We start from the raw sequence: 18,284 nt of genomic DNA on the forward strand, positions 1-18,284 counted from the left end.
AGGCCTTATCTTTCATGGCACATGAAATACCTGGAGATGAGGGCAGTGTTCTGGACCTGGAGCAGCATGTTGCAGTTGTCGTCACAATGGATGCCTCCCTCATATCTCCGTTAGGGCTGGATATTATGGTTCAGCATAATTTGCCCCCAGCGTGAGACCCAGAATGCATTGTCCTCGAAGCTCTGCTCCCATGAGTTCAAGTGATTGTACAGCAAGACAGATTACGCCTGCTACTTATAGCTCCATTTTGGTTCTTGGACCTAGTGTCTCTCCTAGAAGGCTCTCCGTGGAGATTCAGGTGCAGGGGTCGATCTTTTACCCTTGACCTGAGTTTTGGAACTTGTGGGCAGGTCCCTGAGGGTGATCAGCTCATAGATTCAGGTTGAACCCTAGATCTCCCTCTACAAGGAAATATATCCTCTGAAGTAGCATCTCTTTGCATTGCGGTGCATTCAGCGCCACTTAGACCCAGTCCACTGCCTGGTTGGTTCAGTGCTATAGTTCCTACAGGAACATCTTTCAGCAGGGCTGTCACCTGCAGCTGTTTCGACTTGCCATATTCACCTCCCACATCCTCTGTGGGAGCCTCCCTAGTATCTAGTTTCTTACACTCCATTGTGCTCTTGGTGTCAGTCTCAGAGAAGTAAATGAATCACAAAAGAGTAGGAGACTTGCAGGCACTTTCAGTAGCTGCGTCCTGCTTAGTTTTTGCCCCTGGACTGGTCAAAGTCATATTGCACCCAAGAAAGGATTACGATCCGAAGGTGCCTTTATCGACCTTTCATCTTGTCCTCCTTATTCCCTCTGCCATTTGAACTTGCCGGAGCAGGAAAGGCTTCACCTTTTGTGCCTAGTCAGGGCCCTTAAGATTTACGTGGTGTAAATCTAATCAACTGTTGGTTGGTTTGGAATTCACAGCAATGGTTTTTGCTGACACCAAGCAGTGCTTGTTGCACAGGATTACTGATGCGATTTCAGAGCCCACTCTACTCAGAGTGTGGCATCTTCTAAGGCGCTATCCAAGGGTGCATCTGCAGCATGGATATGGATTCAACCCCAGGATTTCAGGTCCTGCTGGGCTCATCTATTTTGCTTGCCCACAGAGTCTGCGCTTGTACATACTTTGTTGGGCAGGCATTTTTCAGTATGGTGGCATGGGTATTAACGTTCCCATAGCGTCAATAACCATGACGCAGCACTGAGTTCACTGGAAAGGGAATGTTTCAGGTTACGTATGTAACCCGGTCCCCTGAGAAGGGAACAAGACAAAGTTGCCAAACTTCACACATTCCTCCACGGCTTCTTCAGACAAAATGAATCTAGGAATTCCATGACAGAGGTGCCCTTTTATGGTCTTGATGACACTCTATGTTTCATCACCTGACCACCGTCAGGGAATAGAATTGGCATCATTTTAGACACTGGCACATGCTGAAGGCATTTCCACAGGGCCAACAACCATGACGCAGCATCTCGTTCCCTTCTCAGGGAACCGAGTTACATACGTAACCTGAGTCATTTTGAGTACCAAAAGTATATTACCTTGTTTCATTTCATTAAAATTCTCAGTTTAATAAAGCCAGATTTGTAATCAATGTCTCATTTGCTGCCAATGCTTTGAGTTCACTAGGACATTGAATTGAGCTGCAGTGGCATGATTGAGCACAGGGATTTATGGGGGATTTAGAGTTCTTTTCCCAATCTGATCTGCCCTAAGCGAGTGGCGGTTATTATTAATTTATTAACATGAAAATCCTACTTGCAAGACCAACTTTAATCAGCAGAAAACCACAAGAGCACGCAGACAAGAAAGCCAAATAAGAAAGGCACAAGCGTGACATTAAAATAAGAGGACTAACAGAGAGATTGAGGGGCATATTCAGTTAAAAAGGTCAAAGGGATACTGTAGGGCATTGAGGATAAAAATATAACACAGCTCTTCAAATATTTACTAATAAAGTTATTGACAAAAAAACTGAGATTAATGTACTAGAATTCAATCTGAATAGTTGAATTTTATAACAACATTTTAGTTTTTTTAAATACCCTTCTATTATTGTGTTTATTTTTTTGAATTCAGCTTATTTTAAAGTATTTTATCTAATATTTTATTTTATAATTATATTTGCAATTTAATTTGATGATGCCAGTAATGAAGTTTTCAGCTGGATATATATGACCTGGTATGTTTTTTTGAGATTCACCCAATATTGTAAATGACTACAGTCTTTTTAATGTAACTATTAATGAAAAAAAAGATTATGTGTCAGAGGACATGATATATCATTGTGTATATGATATAGATAGATCATAGAGACTGGAGTGAGAAACAAATGTGCGTGACATGTTTGATGAAGATGGTTTTAGGGTTAATTTAGCTGCCCTCTTACCCATCTTAGACTTCCCATCCTCATACTTTGTGCGCTGTAGTACATGATGTACTATTCTGCTTCTGGTTGAGTTTGAGAAAAACGTCTCTCTGTTGTTGATGGTAAAACTACAAGAAAAAAGTACATTGTTTTAATACACAAATATGTTGTAGGTTGCATGCATTAATCTACTATACTGAATACAGTAAAGAAAAATACGCTACATCAGCCTCGAGAATGTCTGTGTAAATATCAAATTAGAAAACAATTGCAGCTGACCCAACACATCAAGCTCAGACCAGATTGTGTGGATTAGTACACCCAGCTATCTCAGTATACAGACAAATTCACATTAAAGAAGGGCTTCTTTTCCTAGATGAATCTCACAGAACATATCAAGTACACGTTCAGGTCATGCTGCACCTCAAAATCAAAAGAAAGGAATCAGAATTAAAATCTTACTTTAAAAACACAACGCCTATTTTAAGACTATTAAGGACAATTCATTTTAGCAAATTAAGATACATTATTTACATTTACGGCAGATCTACAAGAACTACAATGATGTATAAATGCTTAACATAAATTACATGCTTATAATACATTAATAATATGTTTCGTCCCAAGTCTTATTACCATGAAGAAAAGAAGAAGAAAAAACTCAGAACTGGTTACTGTAAAGTGGGGAAAAATGAATAAATGTAAACAAAAATTGCCAAGTACAGTGCTATTTACCCATTATTTTAGTATTTGTTGAAATTGTGCAAAAGGATTTTCTATTAGTGAAAAACTGTCATGGTCCTGCTCTGACAGTATTGTCTGTTTTGCCTTTGTTTAATGTTTCTTTGTTGGTCTTGAGCTTGAGCACATGTTGTGTTGGCACTGTGCTCCTCTGCACACCTCCATGTTTCCTGTTACGACACCCCCTTGTTTAGTCCCTGTCTAGTCCTTGTATGTTTGATTGTGTTCACCTGATCCTCATGATCTCTGCTCCCTAATTATTGTGCTCCTTTCCCTCATGTCTTTACAGAGCCCCACACATGACATGCCAAAAAAAAAAAGTAAATCGTGCTCACAATTTACTAATTCGTTCCCTTGATGTACTAAATCGTGCGCACAATTTACTTTTCTGTTCCCTTGATTTGCTAAATCGTGCACACGATTTACTAATTTGTTCCCTCGATTTATAAATTGTGTGCACGATTTAGCAAATCGAGGGAACGAATTAGTAAATTGTGCGCAGACCCCTATATAAACTGAATCAATAATAAATTGTAAATGTTTTTTTGTATCACATTAATGAAAGTTTAAACATGCTAATGTGAATAGCCTTAATATAGTTCTGTTGTGTTTGATTTATGTTTGTTCTAAGAATAGAAATGAATCTCACCGAAATTCCTCCAAAACTTGTAACATTCTAAACCAACATTCAGAGACAATAATTACTACATTAAGGCAATACTAAGATAGCATTCTATGCGTGACTGTCAATCAACATTAGAGCTCCACCCTCAGGTAAATAATGCAAGGACGATTGCCAAAGTTTTTCTGCATGTGTTCAGCAATTAGAATATAAAGCTTACAAAATGTTTATCATATGCTAGCGCAAAGACCCTACCTAAATTTACAGTCAGGAGCCGCTAGCTGAAGTACAAGAATTGCAAAAAGTAACAATGAATAAATAAATTAAAGCTAAATAGAACCCAAATCCTAAAAATTTGTTCAAAATTACTAAAACTTAATCTAAAATTAAAATGAAAACTAAAAATATAAAGATAAAAGCTAATTCAAGCTAATTAATGTTAATAAATACTAAAATATTATAAATAATACTAAAATAACGCCATTTATCTATATGCAATATATATATTTCTTAACACATTTTTGACAGGTTTTATAAGATTCACCCTTTTGTTGCTGTCAAAAAGTCTGTATTATGATAATCTTTTTATTATCTATTATGTGTTTTGGAAGTTATGGAAAGACATTAAACCCTACTTGCCCAATTTCAACATTTCTATGCATACAACACTTCTGTCTGACCTCAGATTAACCCTTGCTAATAGTACTTTTCTTTAATAATAAAAAAAACTCTTTTGCCCCAGGACACAGTAATTTATGAGGTCATGCATTTACACTGATCTCTGATCTGTAAAGTGGATGTCAGCAACCAGTGACTTGTGCATTCACAAACAGTCATCAAGTTCAAGTACATCAAGTACACCGTCTAAAAGTGCTTCCATCATAAAATCTGCCATGAAAGGGTCAGCTGAGGCTGAAATCCATTCATTGGTTGATGAAGGTTGCAGGATTGTGGTTTCAGCTTCAGGTTTCAGCTATTGAATTGCAGTATCATATTTCCAAAAAGCAAAAGGTTTTCTGTTCTGTATAGGTAAAATAGACCTATATAAGGTTGTTTGAGAAAATATGAAATTTGTTTATAACAAGGTTACGAAAGAGGAACGTACTGGTGCACTCTGGCCCTGCTGAAGGGGGCGGTGTAGCAGTCGGTTTCCTCCAGATCTGGTAAGGCCTCCTTATCCAGTTTCATAGGATTCCTGGGCAACCAGCTCTTCAACTGACGAAATCTCAGCTGAAATTGACTGTAGAGATATATTTGCATTAGCATTTGTCAAAAAAAAAAAGAGGTATTATCCCCAATAAGCAGGCTAAAAAAATGACAGGTAGTTTAATGGTAGTTTCTCCACTTCAAACTTACAGTCACTTCTAGAGTTGAAGTCTTTTTTGATGCAAATTAAATCGAACCTGATTGATTTAGTCCCTGAGATGCACAACAAATATCAAGCTAATTAATCTTTAATTTTCCACAGCTACAGTATGACTCAAATTAAATTCAAGTAAATTAACAAAATAGATGTACTGAATGGGCTCTTGACTATAATGCAAATAAAATAAAAACATTAACTACCAGCCATATATGTGGAAACACAGAACAGTAAGATCTACCTGCAATATCTTACCTTCCCATAGTTTTTTTCTTCCAGTCTGTGAAGTAACACTTTTTCCTATAAATATATACATATATCATATGATCACATTGAATTTACTTAAAGTATGAAGTTTAGTACAACACAGTGACAGTAAGCTCTACCTGAAAGGCATTCGAATGTTCATTTGCTCTGCATATTTACACAGCGTGTCCCATGGTGCATGAATCTTCACAAACATGATATCACTGTTGGTTAATGAGGGCTGTCAAAGTGAAAGACAAATCATTATCAGCGTATAATAAACACAGGCATATAATTAAGATGTATTGGTTTTAAAATATTTCTGGAATTAGTTAGTTAGTTAGTTGGTTATTAAGAAGCAGACTGTTCAAAAAGAGGACACCAAAAAGGGAGTACCAAATATAGTCTGGACGTGTTGAAGTCTTTCTTTTTTTTTTCTTCTTCTTCTTCAGTAAAAGAGACATTTAACCTTCAGAAAATGCTGATATTCAAATTCAGAAGATCAAAAATATGAATTTTCAAAATTGTTTTTTTTTCTATTAACCTTATATTAGTTATTAATTTAAATTTTGCATCTAAATACATTTTAAAATTTTGATTTGTGTAATTAAATAAACATCTACATATTAATATGTGTATGAAATTCAATATAAATATTAACTAAAAAAGTAATAGAATTGTAAGTTACCGGTGTCAGGGTTAGGTTTAGTTCTGTTTAGTTTCATTGTGTTTTGGTTTCATTTTCCCTGTTCTCATTTTGCATGTGCTCCTGGTCATTATTAGTTTCCATAGTTACTCGTTAGTTCTTCACCTGTTCTTAGTTCTGTTGATTATTCTGTCTGTATATTTAAAACCTTAGTTTCTTCTGTTCTGTGTTGTATTTGTATAATGTATTGTTGTGTTATATAGTATTCTGTGTAATTACTTGCTTGTGTCTTTTTGGATTTATTTATTTGTTATATTTTCCTATTGTTGTGCACTCATTACAGCCACAAAACGTAACAGAACATGGAAACTAAAAGTAAAGAAAAGTAAAGAAAATGGACTTACCAGCAGTCCACCTGCTCTGCCTAGAGCAGGAGCAGAGTAACCTCAAGAACCACACTAAAGACTTTCTAGATCTGGCGTGCCTCACAAAGTTCCCTGAGTTTTTTCAGGCCAGCTTGAATGAGCACACAAAGGCACGCCTGCCCAATGTTGGTCCTTGGGGAACTTTTGCTGCGTTTGTGGAGTGGTTGATGGTGAACCGCTGAGAAAGACATCACCAGCCCCACTCCGGAATTAGAGCCCAGTCAGCCACCTTCTACACCCTGCATGGAGCCTAGGCCAGAGCCCACTGCAGACAAAGAGCCCGAGCCTGCCGTGATGCCAGCGGCAAGGACAACGTCTGAGCTGATCAGACTTTCCCAATTGAAAGTCTGACCAGTTGCGTAAGATGGCAACACCGCCTGTCCCAGGAGCCTTGCCCACACCCTCGCTGTTAACCTCTGTAGAGTATTGAGGAAATGAAAGAGGATATTTCCCTGAGTCTCCTGTCCCTGTTGGTACCACTTAGCTCCAATTCTCCTTCGTCTCCACTGGTCCTGCACAGCTCCAAGTCTCCTGCATCTCTGCTGGTCCTGTCCAGCTCCAATTCTCCTGTGTCTCCAATGGTCCCACCCAGTCTCCCTCTCCCACCTCTCTGCCTCACCTCTGCTGGCTCCCTTCAGTCTCTCTAGGCTCCCCCTCTGTTAACTCCACTCTGCTGCGTGGATCTGCCTCGGGTCTTCCAGTTGACTAGATGCTCCACCTGGCTTCTTTCTCCCTTGGCTCCACCTGGGGCTGTCGTCCTTATGGCTCAACCGGCTCCCTCATACCTCTGGCTCCACCTTGGTCAATTATCGCTCCGTCTGTGCTACTGATTTCCGGGCCTTTAGCTGTGCTTCATCCCTCTTCCCCTTCGGCTCTGCATTCATTGTGTTTTGGTTTAATTTTCCCTGTTCTCATTTTGCCTGTGTTCCTGGTCATTATTCATTTCCATAGTTACTCATTAGGTCCTCACCTGCTCTTGGTTCTGTTGATTACTCTGTGTACTTAAACCCTTAGTTTCCTCTGTTCATCGTTCACCGTAAAAAGTGAAATGATGCTTTGACTACTTTGACTTGTGTATGGTGTGGGAGTGGCATAGGTTAGTTGTCACAACGAGTGAGAAAAGTTGACTCAGGCTAAATCTCAAACAGATTATTGAAGATAAATTGCCATTTGTAGCTCTCTGACAGAGTTCATTGTAAAGCATTATTTATTGTGAAGGGCCATTTCATTATGGTGGTTGTAGCGCTGTGCTGGAATTTATTTTCAAGGAAGTACTGTATCAATGGGTATAGCTACAGTAACGTCTTCAGGTAGTCAGCTTAAGATCCTTTCCATCTAAACTGGTATCTTGTAAGCCTAGTAGTGAATGTTTTATGAGCAGTAGGATAACCATAGTCATGCACAGTCATGCAGAGCCAAAGCACAACCAAAACATTGTTCTTCCGCAAAATGCATGCAGTTTTGTTTTTACACCACTAGAGGTCCAAAAGTTGCATAGTGTACCTTTAAGTGTAATTATTGTGGTAACATGGGGGTCAACATTTCCTGAAGGTTAAGCTCCTCATTTCACTATTACCTTGTTGAAAATCAGCTCTGTTAATTTTTAAAGAGTGTTGAAACATATGTAGACCCAGTATGTGGCAGATCTAGGAAAAGCTGATGTTGTTAGCAAGTTTGGAAAAAGGTGAAACTCATTTCACTGTATATGTTCCGACATTACAAGCACACCTAGAGAAGAGATACAGAGGTAAAAAATAGTATGACTAATGCCTTGTTTAAACTGAGTTGTGCTCAGTATAAAAATGGTATGACAGATCTGGGAGAAGAAAAGTAGGTTTGATAAAGTAGAGTTCAGGTGTTCAGCTACCAATATAGAACACTGGTTATCTAAGAAACCACACTAGACACAAACTTATAAAAATGTACACAAATTTTGAGTTCCCTTTCAAGGAAGTGCCTGAGTATACAAAAGGGTGCCTGCATTACATGTCAGCAGATCTTGAATCAAGAGCGATGAGAATCAAGCTTGACTCTCTCTTGAGGGATGAGAGTCGAGAGTCTGCAAATCGTGTCCTATGACGATTTATTCAGTCCTGTGGCTGCCAAGACAATAGGGCGGGATCAATCATGGGGATTGTAGGTGGAGAATGGGGAGTAGTCTGATGAGAATTTTCCCTTCTTGTGCTTCTCCTGCTAGCTCTGTTGCTCTCATGTCTTTTCAGGAAGCCACCCTGTGGCCGGATCCGATTTTGGCTAAGAGCAAATGTTATTAATAATACGCCACCTCCACTGCCCCACATATAAGTCTGTGAGCCTTTTATTCCTCCCAGTGTGGAGATTATGGAGGAATCTGTATTCAGCTTGTATAGTGTCTATCATGTAGTCTAACTATTCGCATGAGGAGGGGCCGTGTGAGCAGCAATATACAAAGATGTCCCGGTTGAAGAGATGCATGTGAGCTCTCTTCCCTGGTGCTGTATCCTCTATGAAGGTTCTTATCTTGCCAATGGGGGTAGAGCGAGTGCGTTCGGCTCTGTCGCAGTGAGGGAGCTCCCTTCTCGCTTGACTCGCTTGCCATGTCAGGCCCCATGTCTGCTGAAGCAATGCAGTGGCTTCGATCGTAAGGTTGCAGGTGGGAAGAGGGTTCGAGGCAGATATTATCAAATATGTCTGCCTCCTTTGCGTTACCACCATGAGGCTCATGGCAAGGCATATGTGACAAGGAGGGTGTTGGGGCACAGATGCTGGGGGGATACCAGGCCTACCTATTGAGTGGTATTATCTACTGAGGCAGTCCTTTAAAAAAAAGCTGTGTAAGCCACAGATATGACCATCTGTGCCACAAAGCACATGGCCGGTGCTTTGACCATACACTAGTTGCTATAGTTGCCACAGAGAGGCATCTGTGTTAAGGAGCAAGAGAAACCTCTCTCACTGATGCTCTGATCTCACACTCTGGTGTCTTCAGACTACCGGTGAGGTGGTCGTAGAGAAGATAGAGAGGTGAGGTATCAGTCAGTAGTTTTCAGAAGATATATCCCTCTCTGGGGGTCTGTGAGGGTCCCTTCAGCTTATGCTGGTGTTGGGGTCTGCCTTCATGGACCCGTGAGAGTTTTCTTACAGAGGAGTTAAAGAAGTAGATAGGGCTTCAGACAGCCCTAACGCCCTCTATAGCTTTTAGGCTTGGAGATTAGAGCGGACATAGTTTATGTCTATTCACTTCACTAGGAGTACCCTACCTAATGCTTATGTAGATCCTGTTTTTGCACAGAGTATGGACTAACATTAAGAGTGTGAAGTCACGGTAAGATGATGCAATTCGCTTATATGGTCCAAGCTAATGCTATTGTTCAGCATGATCCTGTGATGTAAGGTCTGCTGAGGGCCACTGAAGGTGTTGGTTGTGGTGAGATGATGCAACCCCTTCACATTCATAGGGTTCCCTCCCTCCAGCATAGCAGTCCACTCTTTCACTTAACACCCTCCCCAATTTTTCAAATTGGGGCCTAAAGCGGGGTTATAGGCTCCCCTCTCTAGGGTCGGTTGGTATTCTCATGGTTTAGACGAGATGAGGTGGACTAAGCTGGTATGATAAACCCGGTAACTTGAGAAGGAAACGAGATGCCACCAGCAAATAAGATTGGAGTGAATTCACAAGTGCTTCAGACACTGGGCTTCATGGGACACGTTCCCCCATAGCGACAGCTACTGACGCAACGTCTCGCTCCCTTCTCAGGGAACCTGGTTTACGTACATAACCATAAGATGTTTTTGACTCTTGACTGACAGTAATTAGGGTTGTTCTAAAACCTAGTGAGCTGCCCACGTAGGGACCATTGTAATACAATATTGCTACATGAAGGCTATTCAAAAATGTAGTCAGCAACAATATGTTTTTTATATTTATTAGAACATTGCATAGTTAGTGTAGCAATAAGCTAACATAATACTCTATTAGAATCAATTAGGAGAGACAGAGCTGCTCTCTATGAAGAGGAAGCATTTAAAGGCAGCATCCTGTAGACAGCCAATAGCAAGACAGCTAACTTTGGTGATGGTTCTGTCTTCTTTCCTTAAAGGTGAAAGGAATCAATCCAAACAAATTATGTTAATATACCACAGTCATGTATTGAAAAAAATTGTTTTGTACCTCCTTTTCCAGCATTAGACCTTCCGCCCGCAGGTTCCTCTCAAATGTGCACCTCTTCTCCACCTGAGGGCTGGATTTCTTATACACTAAGATGTAGTCGATACGCTTCTTCCCATCTCTAAACATCAATCCTGAGGGGTTTTCTAGACTGTTCCCCTTAAAACAATTAGATTTTATTGGAAAATATGAAGCAATAGAAAATACCAAAATGTCCAAAATCACTTTTGAGGTAGAACTGTAATTTGTTGCAGAAAAAAAAAAATGGGAAAGACCTGTTACCACAGACATTTTTGTACATTTTGTAAAAAATCTTTTGTAAAGACCCATTCAAATTTCAAGAGGGAATTTTTAGCCGTTGGCCTATAAATTGATGTTTATATTCTGCTGATTCATCATTTAAACTAATGACTATGATGACATTTTAATGTGATAAGCATTTATAAATAGCTACTTTTACATTTTTAAAAAATTCTACTCAAGATTGAATAGGTTGGTAGTCTCTCAGAAGTTGCTTCTAAGAAGAGAGATGTAGTACCTGTATGGATTTTGTGTGGGCCTCTAGCTTTCCTCTGGACACTGGCTTCTGGTGGACGAGGAGCGTTTCATCTGTTTTAGGTGCAAAATCCCCCACCTCCTTCTCTTCCATATAGACATCCTGACCTGTGTCTGTCCAAGAGTGAAAAACTGGGTTCTAAGAAAATAACTCATTAAGATGAAATGGTGATGAATACGGATGTGCAACTGGTGCATAAAACACAACATTTAGAAATGTTTTATTTATCATTTTGCTTGTTTATTATTTCATTTTTTGTGGGTTTTTTTTTTTTAGCATTTTAATAAGATTTTTAATATAACTAAATGTAAATAATAAAGACTTATTAGGGCCTCTTTGAAGCACCCTGAGAACCACTGTTCTACAAAACATTTATCTAAAAAAAAAAAAAGTGTTGTCTGAGCGATCAATTAGCATATCTGACGATATGCTAGTCCACCGACTGCTCAAAATATACAGAATATATAAAATATAAATAAATATTCTATGCTTTTCATCAACCTTACTCACTATACAGTGAGTAAGTTGCAATTATTTTGCTAGTCTTAAAACATAAAATGCTATATTAACCTGTTAACTGCTGACGCCTTTCTGTGTTATATTTACATCCCTTGATTTTTAAACTTTTATGGACAAAGACATCTAACTATCACTTTAGCTGAATAAAATGCAGATAGAGATGATTTGACTGACATTTTGACTATGCCATTTCTTGGATTTGGGTTCTAATAAGGTATTAGTTGTGTTGTTAAAGCTTATTAATAATACTGTTGAACTTCACAGTATTTTCTCTCTCCTAGTTATTTTTTAGGCAGTGTCAAAGAAGAGAGGCATCTGTGTTAAGGAGAAAGAGAAACCTCTCTCTTTGATGCTCTGATCTCACACTCTGGCGTCTTCAGACTACCGGTAAGGTGGTCGTAGAGAAGATACAGAGGTGAGGTATCAGTCAATAGCTTTCAGGAGATATATCCCTCTCTGGGGGTCTGTGAGGGTCCCTTCAGCTTATGCTAGTGTTGGGGTCTGCCTTCATGGACCCCTTCATGGACCCGTGAGATTTTTAAACTTTTATGGACAAAGACATCTAACTATCTCTTTAGCTGAATAAAATGCAGATAGAGATGTTTTGACTGACATTTTGACTATTCCATTTCTTGGATTTGGGTTCTAATAAGGTATTAGTTGTGTTGTTAAAGCTTATTAATAATACTGTTGAACTTCACAGTATTTTCTCTCTCCTAGTTATTTCTTAGGCAGTGTCAAAGAAGCCAAAGAAAGCCAGAATCTCAATTGTTGTAATTGTTGTGTGCAATGGTGCAATTCGTTGGCTAAAAAAGAAAGCAAAACACAAAATAGACAAAGTAAAGATGAATTTGACTGATTTTTTTTTTTTTTTTTTTTTTTTCAAGGTTTCTATAGATAAAGCAATATATCATTTCCGTGAATTATTTTGGCCATGATGACCGTGGTGTGAAAAAACTGATATCGTGACAGCCCTAGTTTGAACCCCCCGAAGCCTAAGGCAATTAACCAGAAATTTATAAGCAACAGTTACATAATTCCACACGGAAGTAAAACAAGTACTGTAATTAGTTTGGAAGATAATAAGCAACAATAGCTGGATAGACAGATATATCTCCATGGACAAGCACATGTTTGTGTGACAGACTAAGGCAAGTGAGTGTACGGATGAACTTATAATATTTCAAAATATTACTATATTTAACATATTTTTGATCAAATAAATGCAGCCTTGGAGAGCAGTTTTCAGGTTTTGTAGACTACTGAAAACTCTGTTGTCACCCAGGTAATGGTCCAGTCCTTAGTACTGTTACTACAAAAGGCAGACCTGAAATTTCTCTGTATGAGCATGTGCACTAAAGCCACAGAATAACTATATGAAAATCAGCTGGCTCAGAACTCATTATCCATAATTCATTCTGCCATTGTGGTGAGCTCATCAGGTCAGGTGCTTTTGCTAAAAGATCTTCTGGCAGGAGTGTTGTATCAAAATGATGGCCATTAGTGGGTGGTACTAAACTCAAGGGAAAATATAATGCTGTTCTTTAGAGGATTCCGGCAGTGTCAGCACTTGGAAATGATTCCAGCAACTTCACTAAGAACATTTGAGCAGCACTTGGAACAAGCTATCTCGTCTACACACCTGTAGAGCTAATAAGGGTTAATGACTACAGCAGTCAGCAGCAATCTCAGAGAAGATAAAGTGGACAAATATTGGTGATGAAAGCAATAACTTTGTGTTAGCAGTTTTTTTTAAAGCCTCGTTGCTTAAATTCAAGGCCCTTTGTCAAGCGAAAAACAACCTTTCAAATCCAATTAGGTCTATTTCACTGACAACTGTTTGACAAGTGTAGTACACCTCTGAAAGTACATGACCTGCATAATGCTATCTTTGCTCATAGGTACCTTGTTCTGATGGCGCCACAAGACCTTTCACTAGTGACTAACCTAAGCAGTGAGGAAAATGTATGCAGATTTCACCCTTTTAAGAGAAATGTGGAAAACATTTTAGAATTCTGTAATTAATGAATAACTACAAAGGAATAAATGAGTAACACAATATTAACATTATAATAACTACAATTAGTATGTAATAGCACTCAGTTGAATGCGGTAGTACATAATTTTTTTCCTACTACTAAAGAACTACTAAGGAACTATATACAGTTTCATATTTAATGCGAAAAATAATGCATAATTCTAAAGTGAAGATAATAACCCACTATTAATGACTCAAGTATTACCGAATCCTTCAGAAGGAATATTTGGAGCAGTATTGAAGTGAAAAGCATAATAACGCCCTAGTAATGACTGTCATTGTAAGATTGTGAGTTCCCTTTTGAAGTGAACTTCAACACTGCATCTTGGTGTTGATGCTATGGGGAACGCAATCAGCATGACCGGTGTCTGAGGCACATATAACCTCACGCTAATTTTCAGAAAGCGGTTTCGCTTTCTCAATCCTCGTTTGCCAGTTCGTGCAATCTGCTGGATCAGGAAGCCCATTCTATGGTAACTTCCGATTTAGCAGAGGGCATGTTTTTGGCACCATCTAGCTCTGAGGAGCTGGATGTAGTTGGAGGGGGTGAAGACAGTGAAATTGTTGAGCCCTCTTCTTCCATCAGCCCTGCTTACTGGGAAGTACTAGATGTAATGGCCCACGCCATGGCCAGGTTGAATCTATCTTGACCATGTGAGAAACAGGAGAAAGTAATTTGGGTTAGACTCGATGAACGATTCCTGGTGGGCCATGATCATCCCTCCCCCGCGAGCCTTCCATTTCTTCTGCATCTGCACACTGAAGTGGAAAGATCCTGGAAGAGATTATTTAAATGTGGGGTGCTTATGAGGATGCCACCTGGAGAGGAGACAATGGCCAGCTATCTTTCGCAGGGTGAGGCATCTTTGTTAAAGGCTTTAGCCTTCCCATCTAAACCGCTACAGACCAGCTTGTGGTTAAATGGCAAGGCGGAGGTGCTGATCCGGTCCAGTTCTCCCCATCTCCCTTCTGTTTCTTCCTCTTCTCCCCCTCCTCCCCTGATGATTGAGGGGGTTCCTGCATTCATTGTCAGTTGATTATTTGCTTCCAGGCGCTGTGGAATTGAGGAATTTCATCATTGCCAACCCTCTCAGTCAATGAGTGCACCTGTAGGCACTCATGGGAGGAGGGTACTGTCAGGACTTGGGTTTGATCTCTCTCTCTTTCCTTCAGTTTTCTCTTTTGTTTTTGTTTTCATCTTTCCATGTGGCAGCATCGCAAACAGTGCAGTCTCTCCTACCTGTTGTTTGTTTGTTCCTAATTCCTCAGCCTTACAGTATATTCTCTCTTTCGTTGCCAGTATTTTTTGTGCTGCACATGTTCTTCATTAGCTCTCCCTGTCTTTCCTGGCAGAGTTCTTTTCGTTTTTCGCTTAGGGGAATACGTGACCAGCTGTTAGCTGTATACTGTTAGCAAACATCCCGACGCTGCTCACATTTAGATTAATATATGTACAGTATCTCACAAAAGTGAGTACACCCCTCACATTTCAGCAACCATTTTAGTATATCTTCTCAAGGGACAATACTATAGAAATGAAACTTGGATATATTTTAGAGTAGTCAATGTGCTGCTTGTATAACAGTATAGATTTACTGTCCTCTGAAAATAACTTAACATACAGCCATTATTGTCAAAATAGCCAGCAACAAAAGTGAGTACACCTTAAGTGATAACAGTTGTATGTTGTTTAACCATGCAAAGCCACATGACCTACTCATCAAGTTCATGTTTTTGTCTGCTTGACAGGACCATACAAATGTGTGGATCTTGTATTAGAGCAGTTAAAATGTGGTGCTTTGAGTACAATTCTCTCATACTGATCACTGGATCACACCTCATGGCAAAGAACTCTCTGAGGATTTGAGAATTATAATTGTTGCTCTCCACAAAGATGGCCTAGGCTATAAGAAGATCGGTAACACCATGAAACTGAGTTACAGCACAGTGGCCAGGGTCACAGAGAGAGGTTTTCCAAGACGAGTTCCACTCGGAACAGGCCAAAGAAGTTGAATCAAAGAAGTTGAGTCCTCATGCTGTGCGTCAGGTGCAGAAGCTGGCTTCAAAAAACAGATGCATGAGTGCTGCCAGCATTGCTTTAGAGGTTGCAGAAGCGGAAGGTCAGCTTGTCAGTGCTCAGACTATACGCCGCACACAACAAGTCAGTTTGCATGGCCGCCGTCCCAGAAGGAAGCTTCTTCTGAAGCTGGCTCACAAGAATGCCCGTAAACAGTTTGCTGAAGACAGACTGTCCAAGAGCATGAATTACTGGAACCATGTCCTGTGGTCTGATGAGACTCAGCTGGTGTTCAGCATGATAATGACCCCAAACACACCGCCAAGATGACAACTGCTTTGTTGAGGAAGCTGAAGGTGAAGGTGATGGAGTGGCCAAGTATGTCTCCAGACCTGAACCTTACTGAGCACCTGTGGGGCATCCTCAAGCGGAAGGTGGAGAAGTGCCATGTGTCTAACATCCAGCAGCTCCGTGATGTCATTATGGAGAAATGGAAGAGGATCCCAGCAACAACCTGTGCAGCTCTGGTGAATTCCATGCCCAGGAGGATTAAGGCAGTGCTAAATAACAATGGTGCTCACACAAAATATTGATACTTTGGACACAGTTTTGACATGTTCACTTAGGGTGTACTCACGTTTGTTGCCAGTTATTTAGACAATATTGGCTGTATGTTGAGTTATTTTCAGAGGACAGTAAATCTGTACTGCTATACAAGCTGCACATTGTCTACTCTAAAGTATATCCAATTTTCATTTCTATAGTATTGTCCCTTGAGAACATATAATAAAATGGTTGCTGAAATGTGAGGGATGTACTCACTTTTGTGAGATATTGTAAATATACGCTGTGCTCTTTCCTCTCAATAACAAATTAAACACACAACGAAATTGAGAAAACTGCAAGCATTGTTTTAATACAGCATAAGAAAAGCATCTGATCAAGGATATGTTTGCACAAGCGCTGCTCGGCACTCTGGTAAATTCATGTCACCTTTATTTATATAGTACTTTATAGATTGCTTAAAATCAAGCAGCTTTAACGTACTAAACATGAAAAGCAGTGTCAGTGTCTCATTTCATCAGAAGGACAACTTCATTTTCTACTATAAATTCCACCTGAAAGAAGGCGGAGCCTCTGCACACATCTACCTATTATGTAATCGCCACGGACCAGTGGTAGTACACAGGTGTTTACCAGCCGTAGAGAATTTTCTGGAAAGTTTGCTTTGGCAACCTGTTTCGAACTCCAAAAACGAACACAAAACAAACTTCATTTTGGCCTGATTTTGTTCGAGATCAGACATCAGTCCATGCTTCAATTTCGCTTGAAGTATATCGGGGCCTTTAGTGCAGTGAATGCCTGTCTCCTCCAGAACTCGCTGTATCAGACTGCCTTCTGGTGCTGACTTTTGCTTCGCTCCTGGATGTGAAGTTGGATTATTTTTGGTGCTGATCGCCACCACTGACCTTTTGCCTGTCCCTGACCACAAGCTGACTCTGTCTTTTTACTGAGGTTTTTAGCACCTTGCATGCTTCTTTTGGTAGGCCGCTCCCTAGGAACCTTCTCAGAAATATGGCTGAGATGCTAGTGAGGCACACTGAACATAGCTGAGGCTATGTTGTGTATCCCCCATTATAGCCCTGCTCTTGGGCTTTTGTCACAGGCCTGTCCCGCAAGGGAGGGAGGAAGGTGTAACTAATGAGACTTCCCTTGCTATGGAGCATAAAGCTTGGGGGTTTTTCCACCAAAAACTGAAAATTCAGGCTTGGGAGTAGTGCTACTATATAACTTTTGGAAGCCACATAGGATGGGGTTGACGTGCTTTTGACTCCAACTAAACTCCGTAGAGTCATTTAGGGCTATGCCATTTGTGCACCCCTTCTGCATGGCGTAGTGGATATTGGTTCCCCATAGCATCTACTCCAAGACGCAGCATCGAAGTTTTACTTTGAAAGGGAACGTCTCAGGTTACGTATGTAACCATAGTTCCCTGAGAAAGGGAACGAGACGCTGAGTCCGATAGGATCGCTTTGGGAACGCCCTCAGCGTGATAGCGTCTGATGCACGTCTGTCAACTAGTCCAATGGCGAGAGTGAACGTCACGGGCGGGTGACGTCACGACCAGGAAAGGATAAATACACATCCGGCGAGACCGGCTTCAGCTCAAACTGCCGAAGCAAATCGATCACAGGGATGCAGGGAGTATGGCAACGCGACGCAGCGTCTCGTTCCCTTTCTCAGGGAACTATGGTTACATACGTAACCTGAGATGTTCCCTTTCGAGGGAACTCGCGCTGCGTCCAATAGGATCGCTTTGGGAACGATATACCAAAACGCCATAATCACAAATACCTGTCTGTGTGAAACTGTGGCACACTTAAGACAGTAACACCGATTATCCTGGAGCTGCGTCCAGGTCAAGGTCATAATATCTCACAAAAGTGAGAGGCGAGGACCAACCGGCCGCATCGCAAATCTCTTTGAGGGAAACCCCCGAAATTAAGGCCTTGGAGGCCGCCATACTCCTAGTTGAATGTGCTCTGACAGCTAAAGGACACTGCTGGCCAGAGACCTCGTAAGCGAGTGAAATAG

General features: G+C 40.3%; 1 protein-coding gene across 5 annotated transcripts in view; it reads right to left on the bottom strand.

Moving 5' to 3' along the window:
- ano3 (anoctamin 3) overlaps positions 1-18,284 on the bottom strand; it is a 120,762-nt gene that overhangs the window by 62,314 nt on the left and 40,164 nt on the right. For all 5 annotated transcript variants that reach the window (XM_051884541.1, XM_051884542.1, XM_051884543.1 and 2 more), the window contains 6 exons: positions 11,098-11,228; positions 10,563-10,718; positions 5,482-5,582; positions 5,351-5,395; positions 4,838-4,972; positions 2,391-2,497 (listed from right to left, as the gene is read on the bottom strand). In XM_051884541.1, the coding sequence (XP_051740501.1) occupies positions 2,391-2,497; positions 4,838-4,972; positions 5,351-5,395; positions 5,482-5,582; positions 10,563-10,718; positions 11,098-11,228 (675 nt within the window). The remainder of the gene's footprint in view (positions 1-2,390; positions 2,498-4,837; positions 4,973-5,350; positions 5,396-5,481; positions 5,583-10,562; positions 10,719-11,097; positions 11,229-18,284) is intronic.

This window comes from Ctenopharyngodon idella, chromosome 24, assembly GCF_019924925.1.
Source record: "Ctenopharyngodon idella isolate HZGC_01 chromosome 24, HZGC01, whole genome shotgun sequence".
NCBI lineage: Eukaryota > Metazoa > Chordata > Actinopteri > Cypriniformes > Xenocyprididae > Ctenopharyngodon > Ctenopharyngodon idella.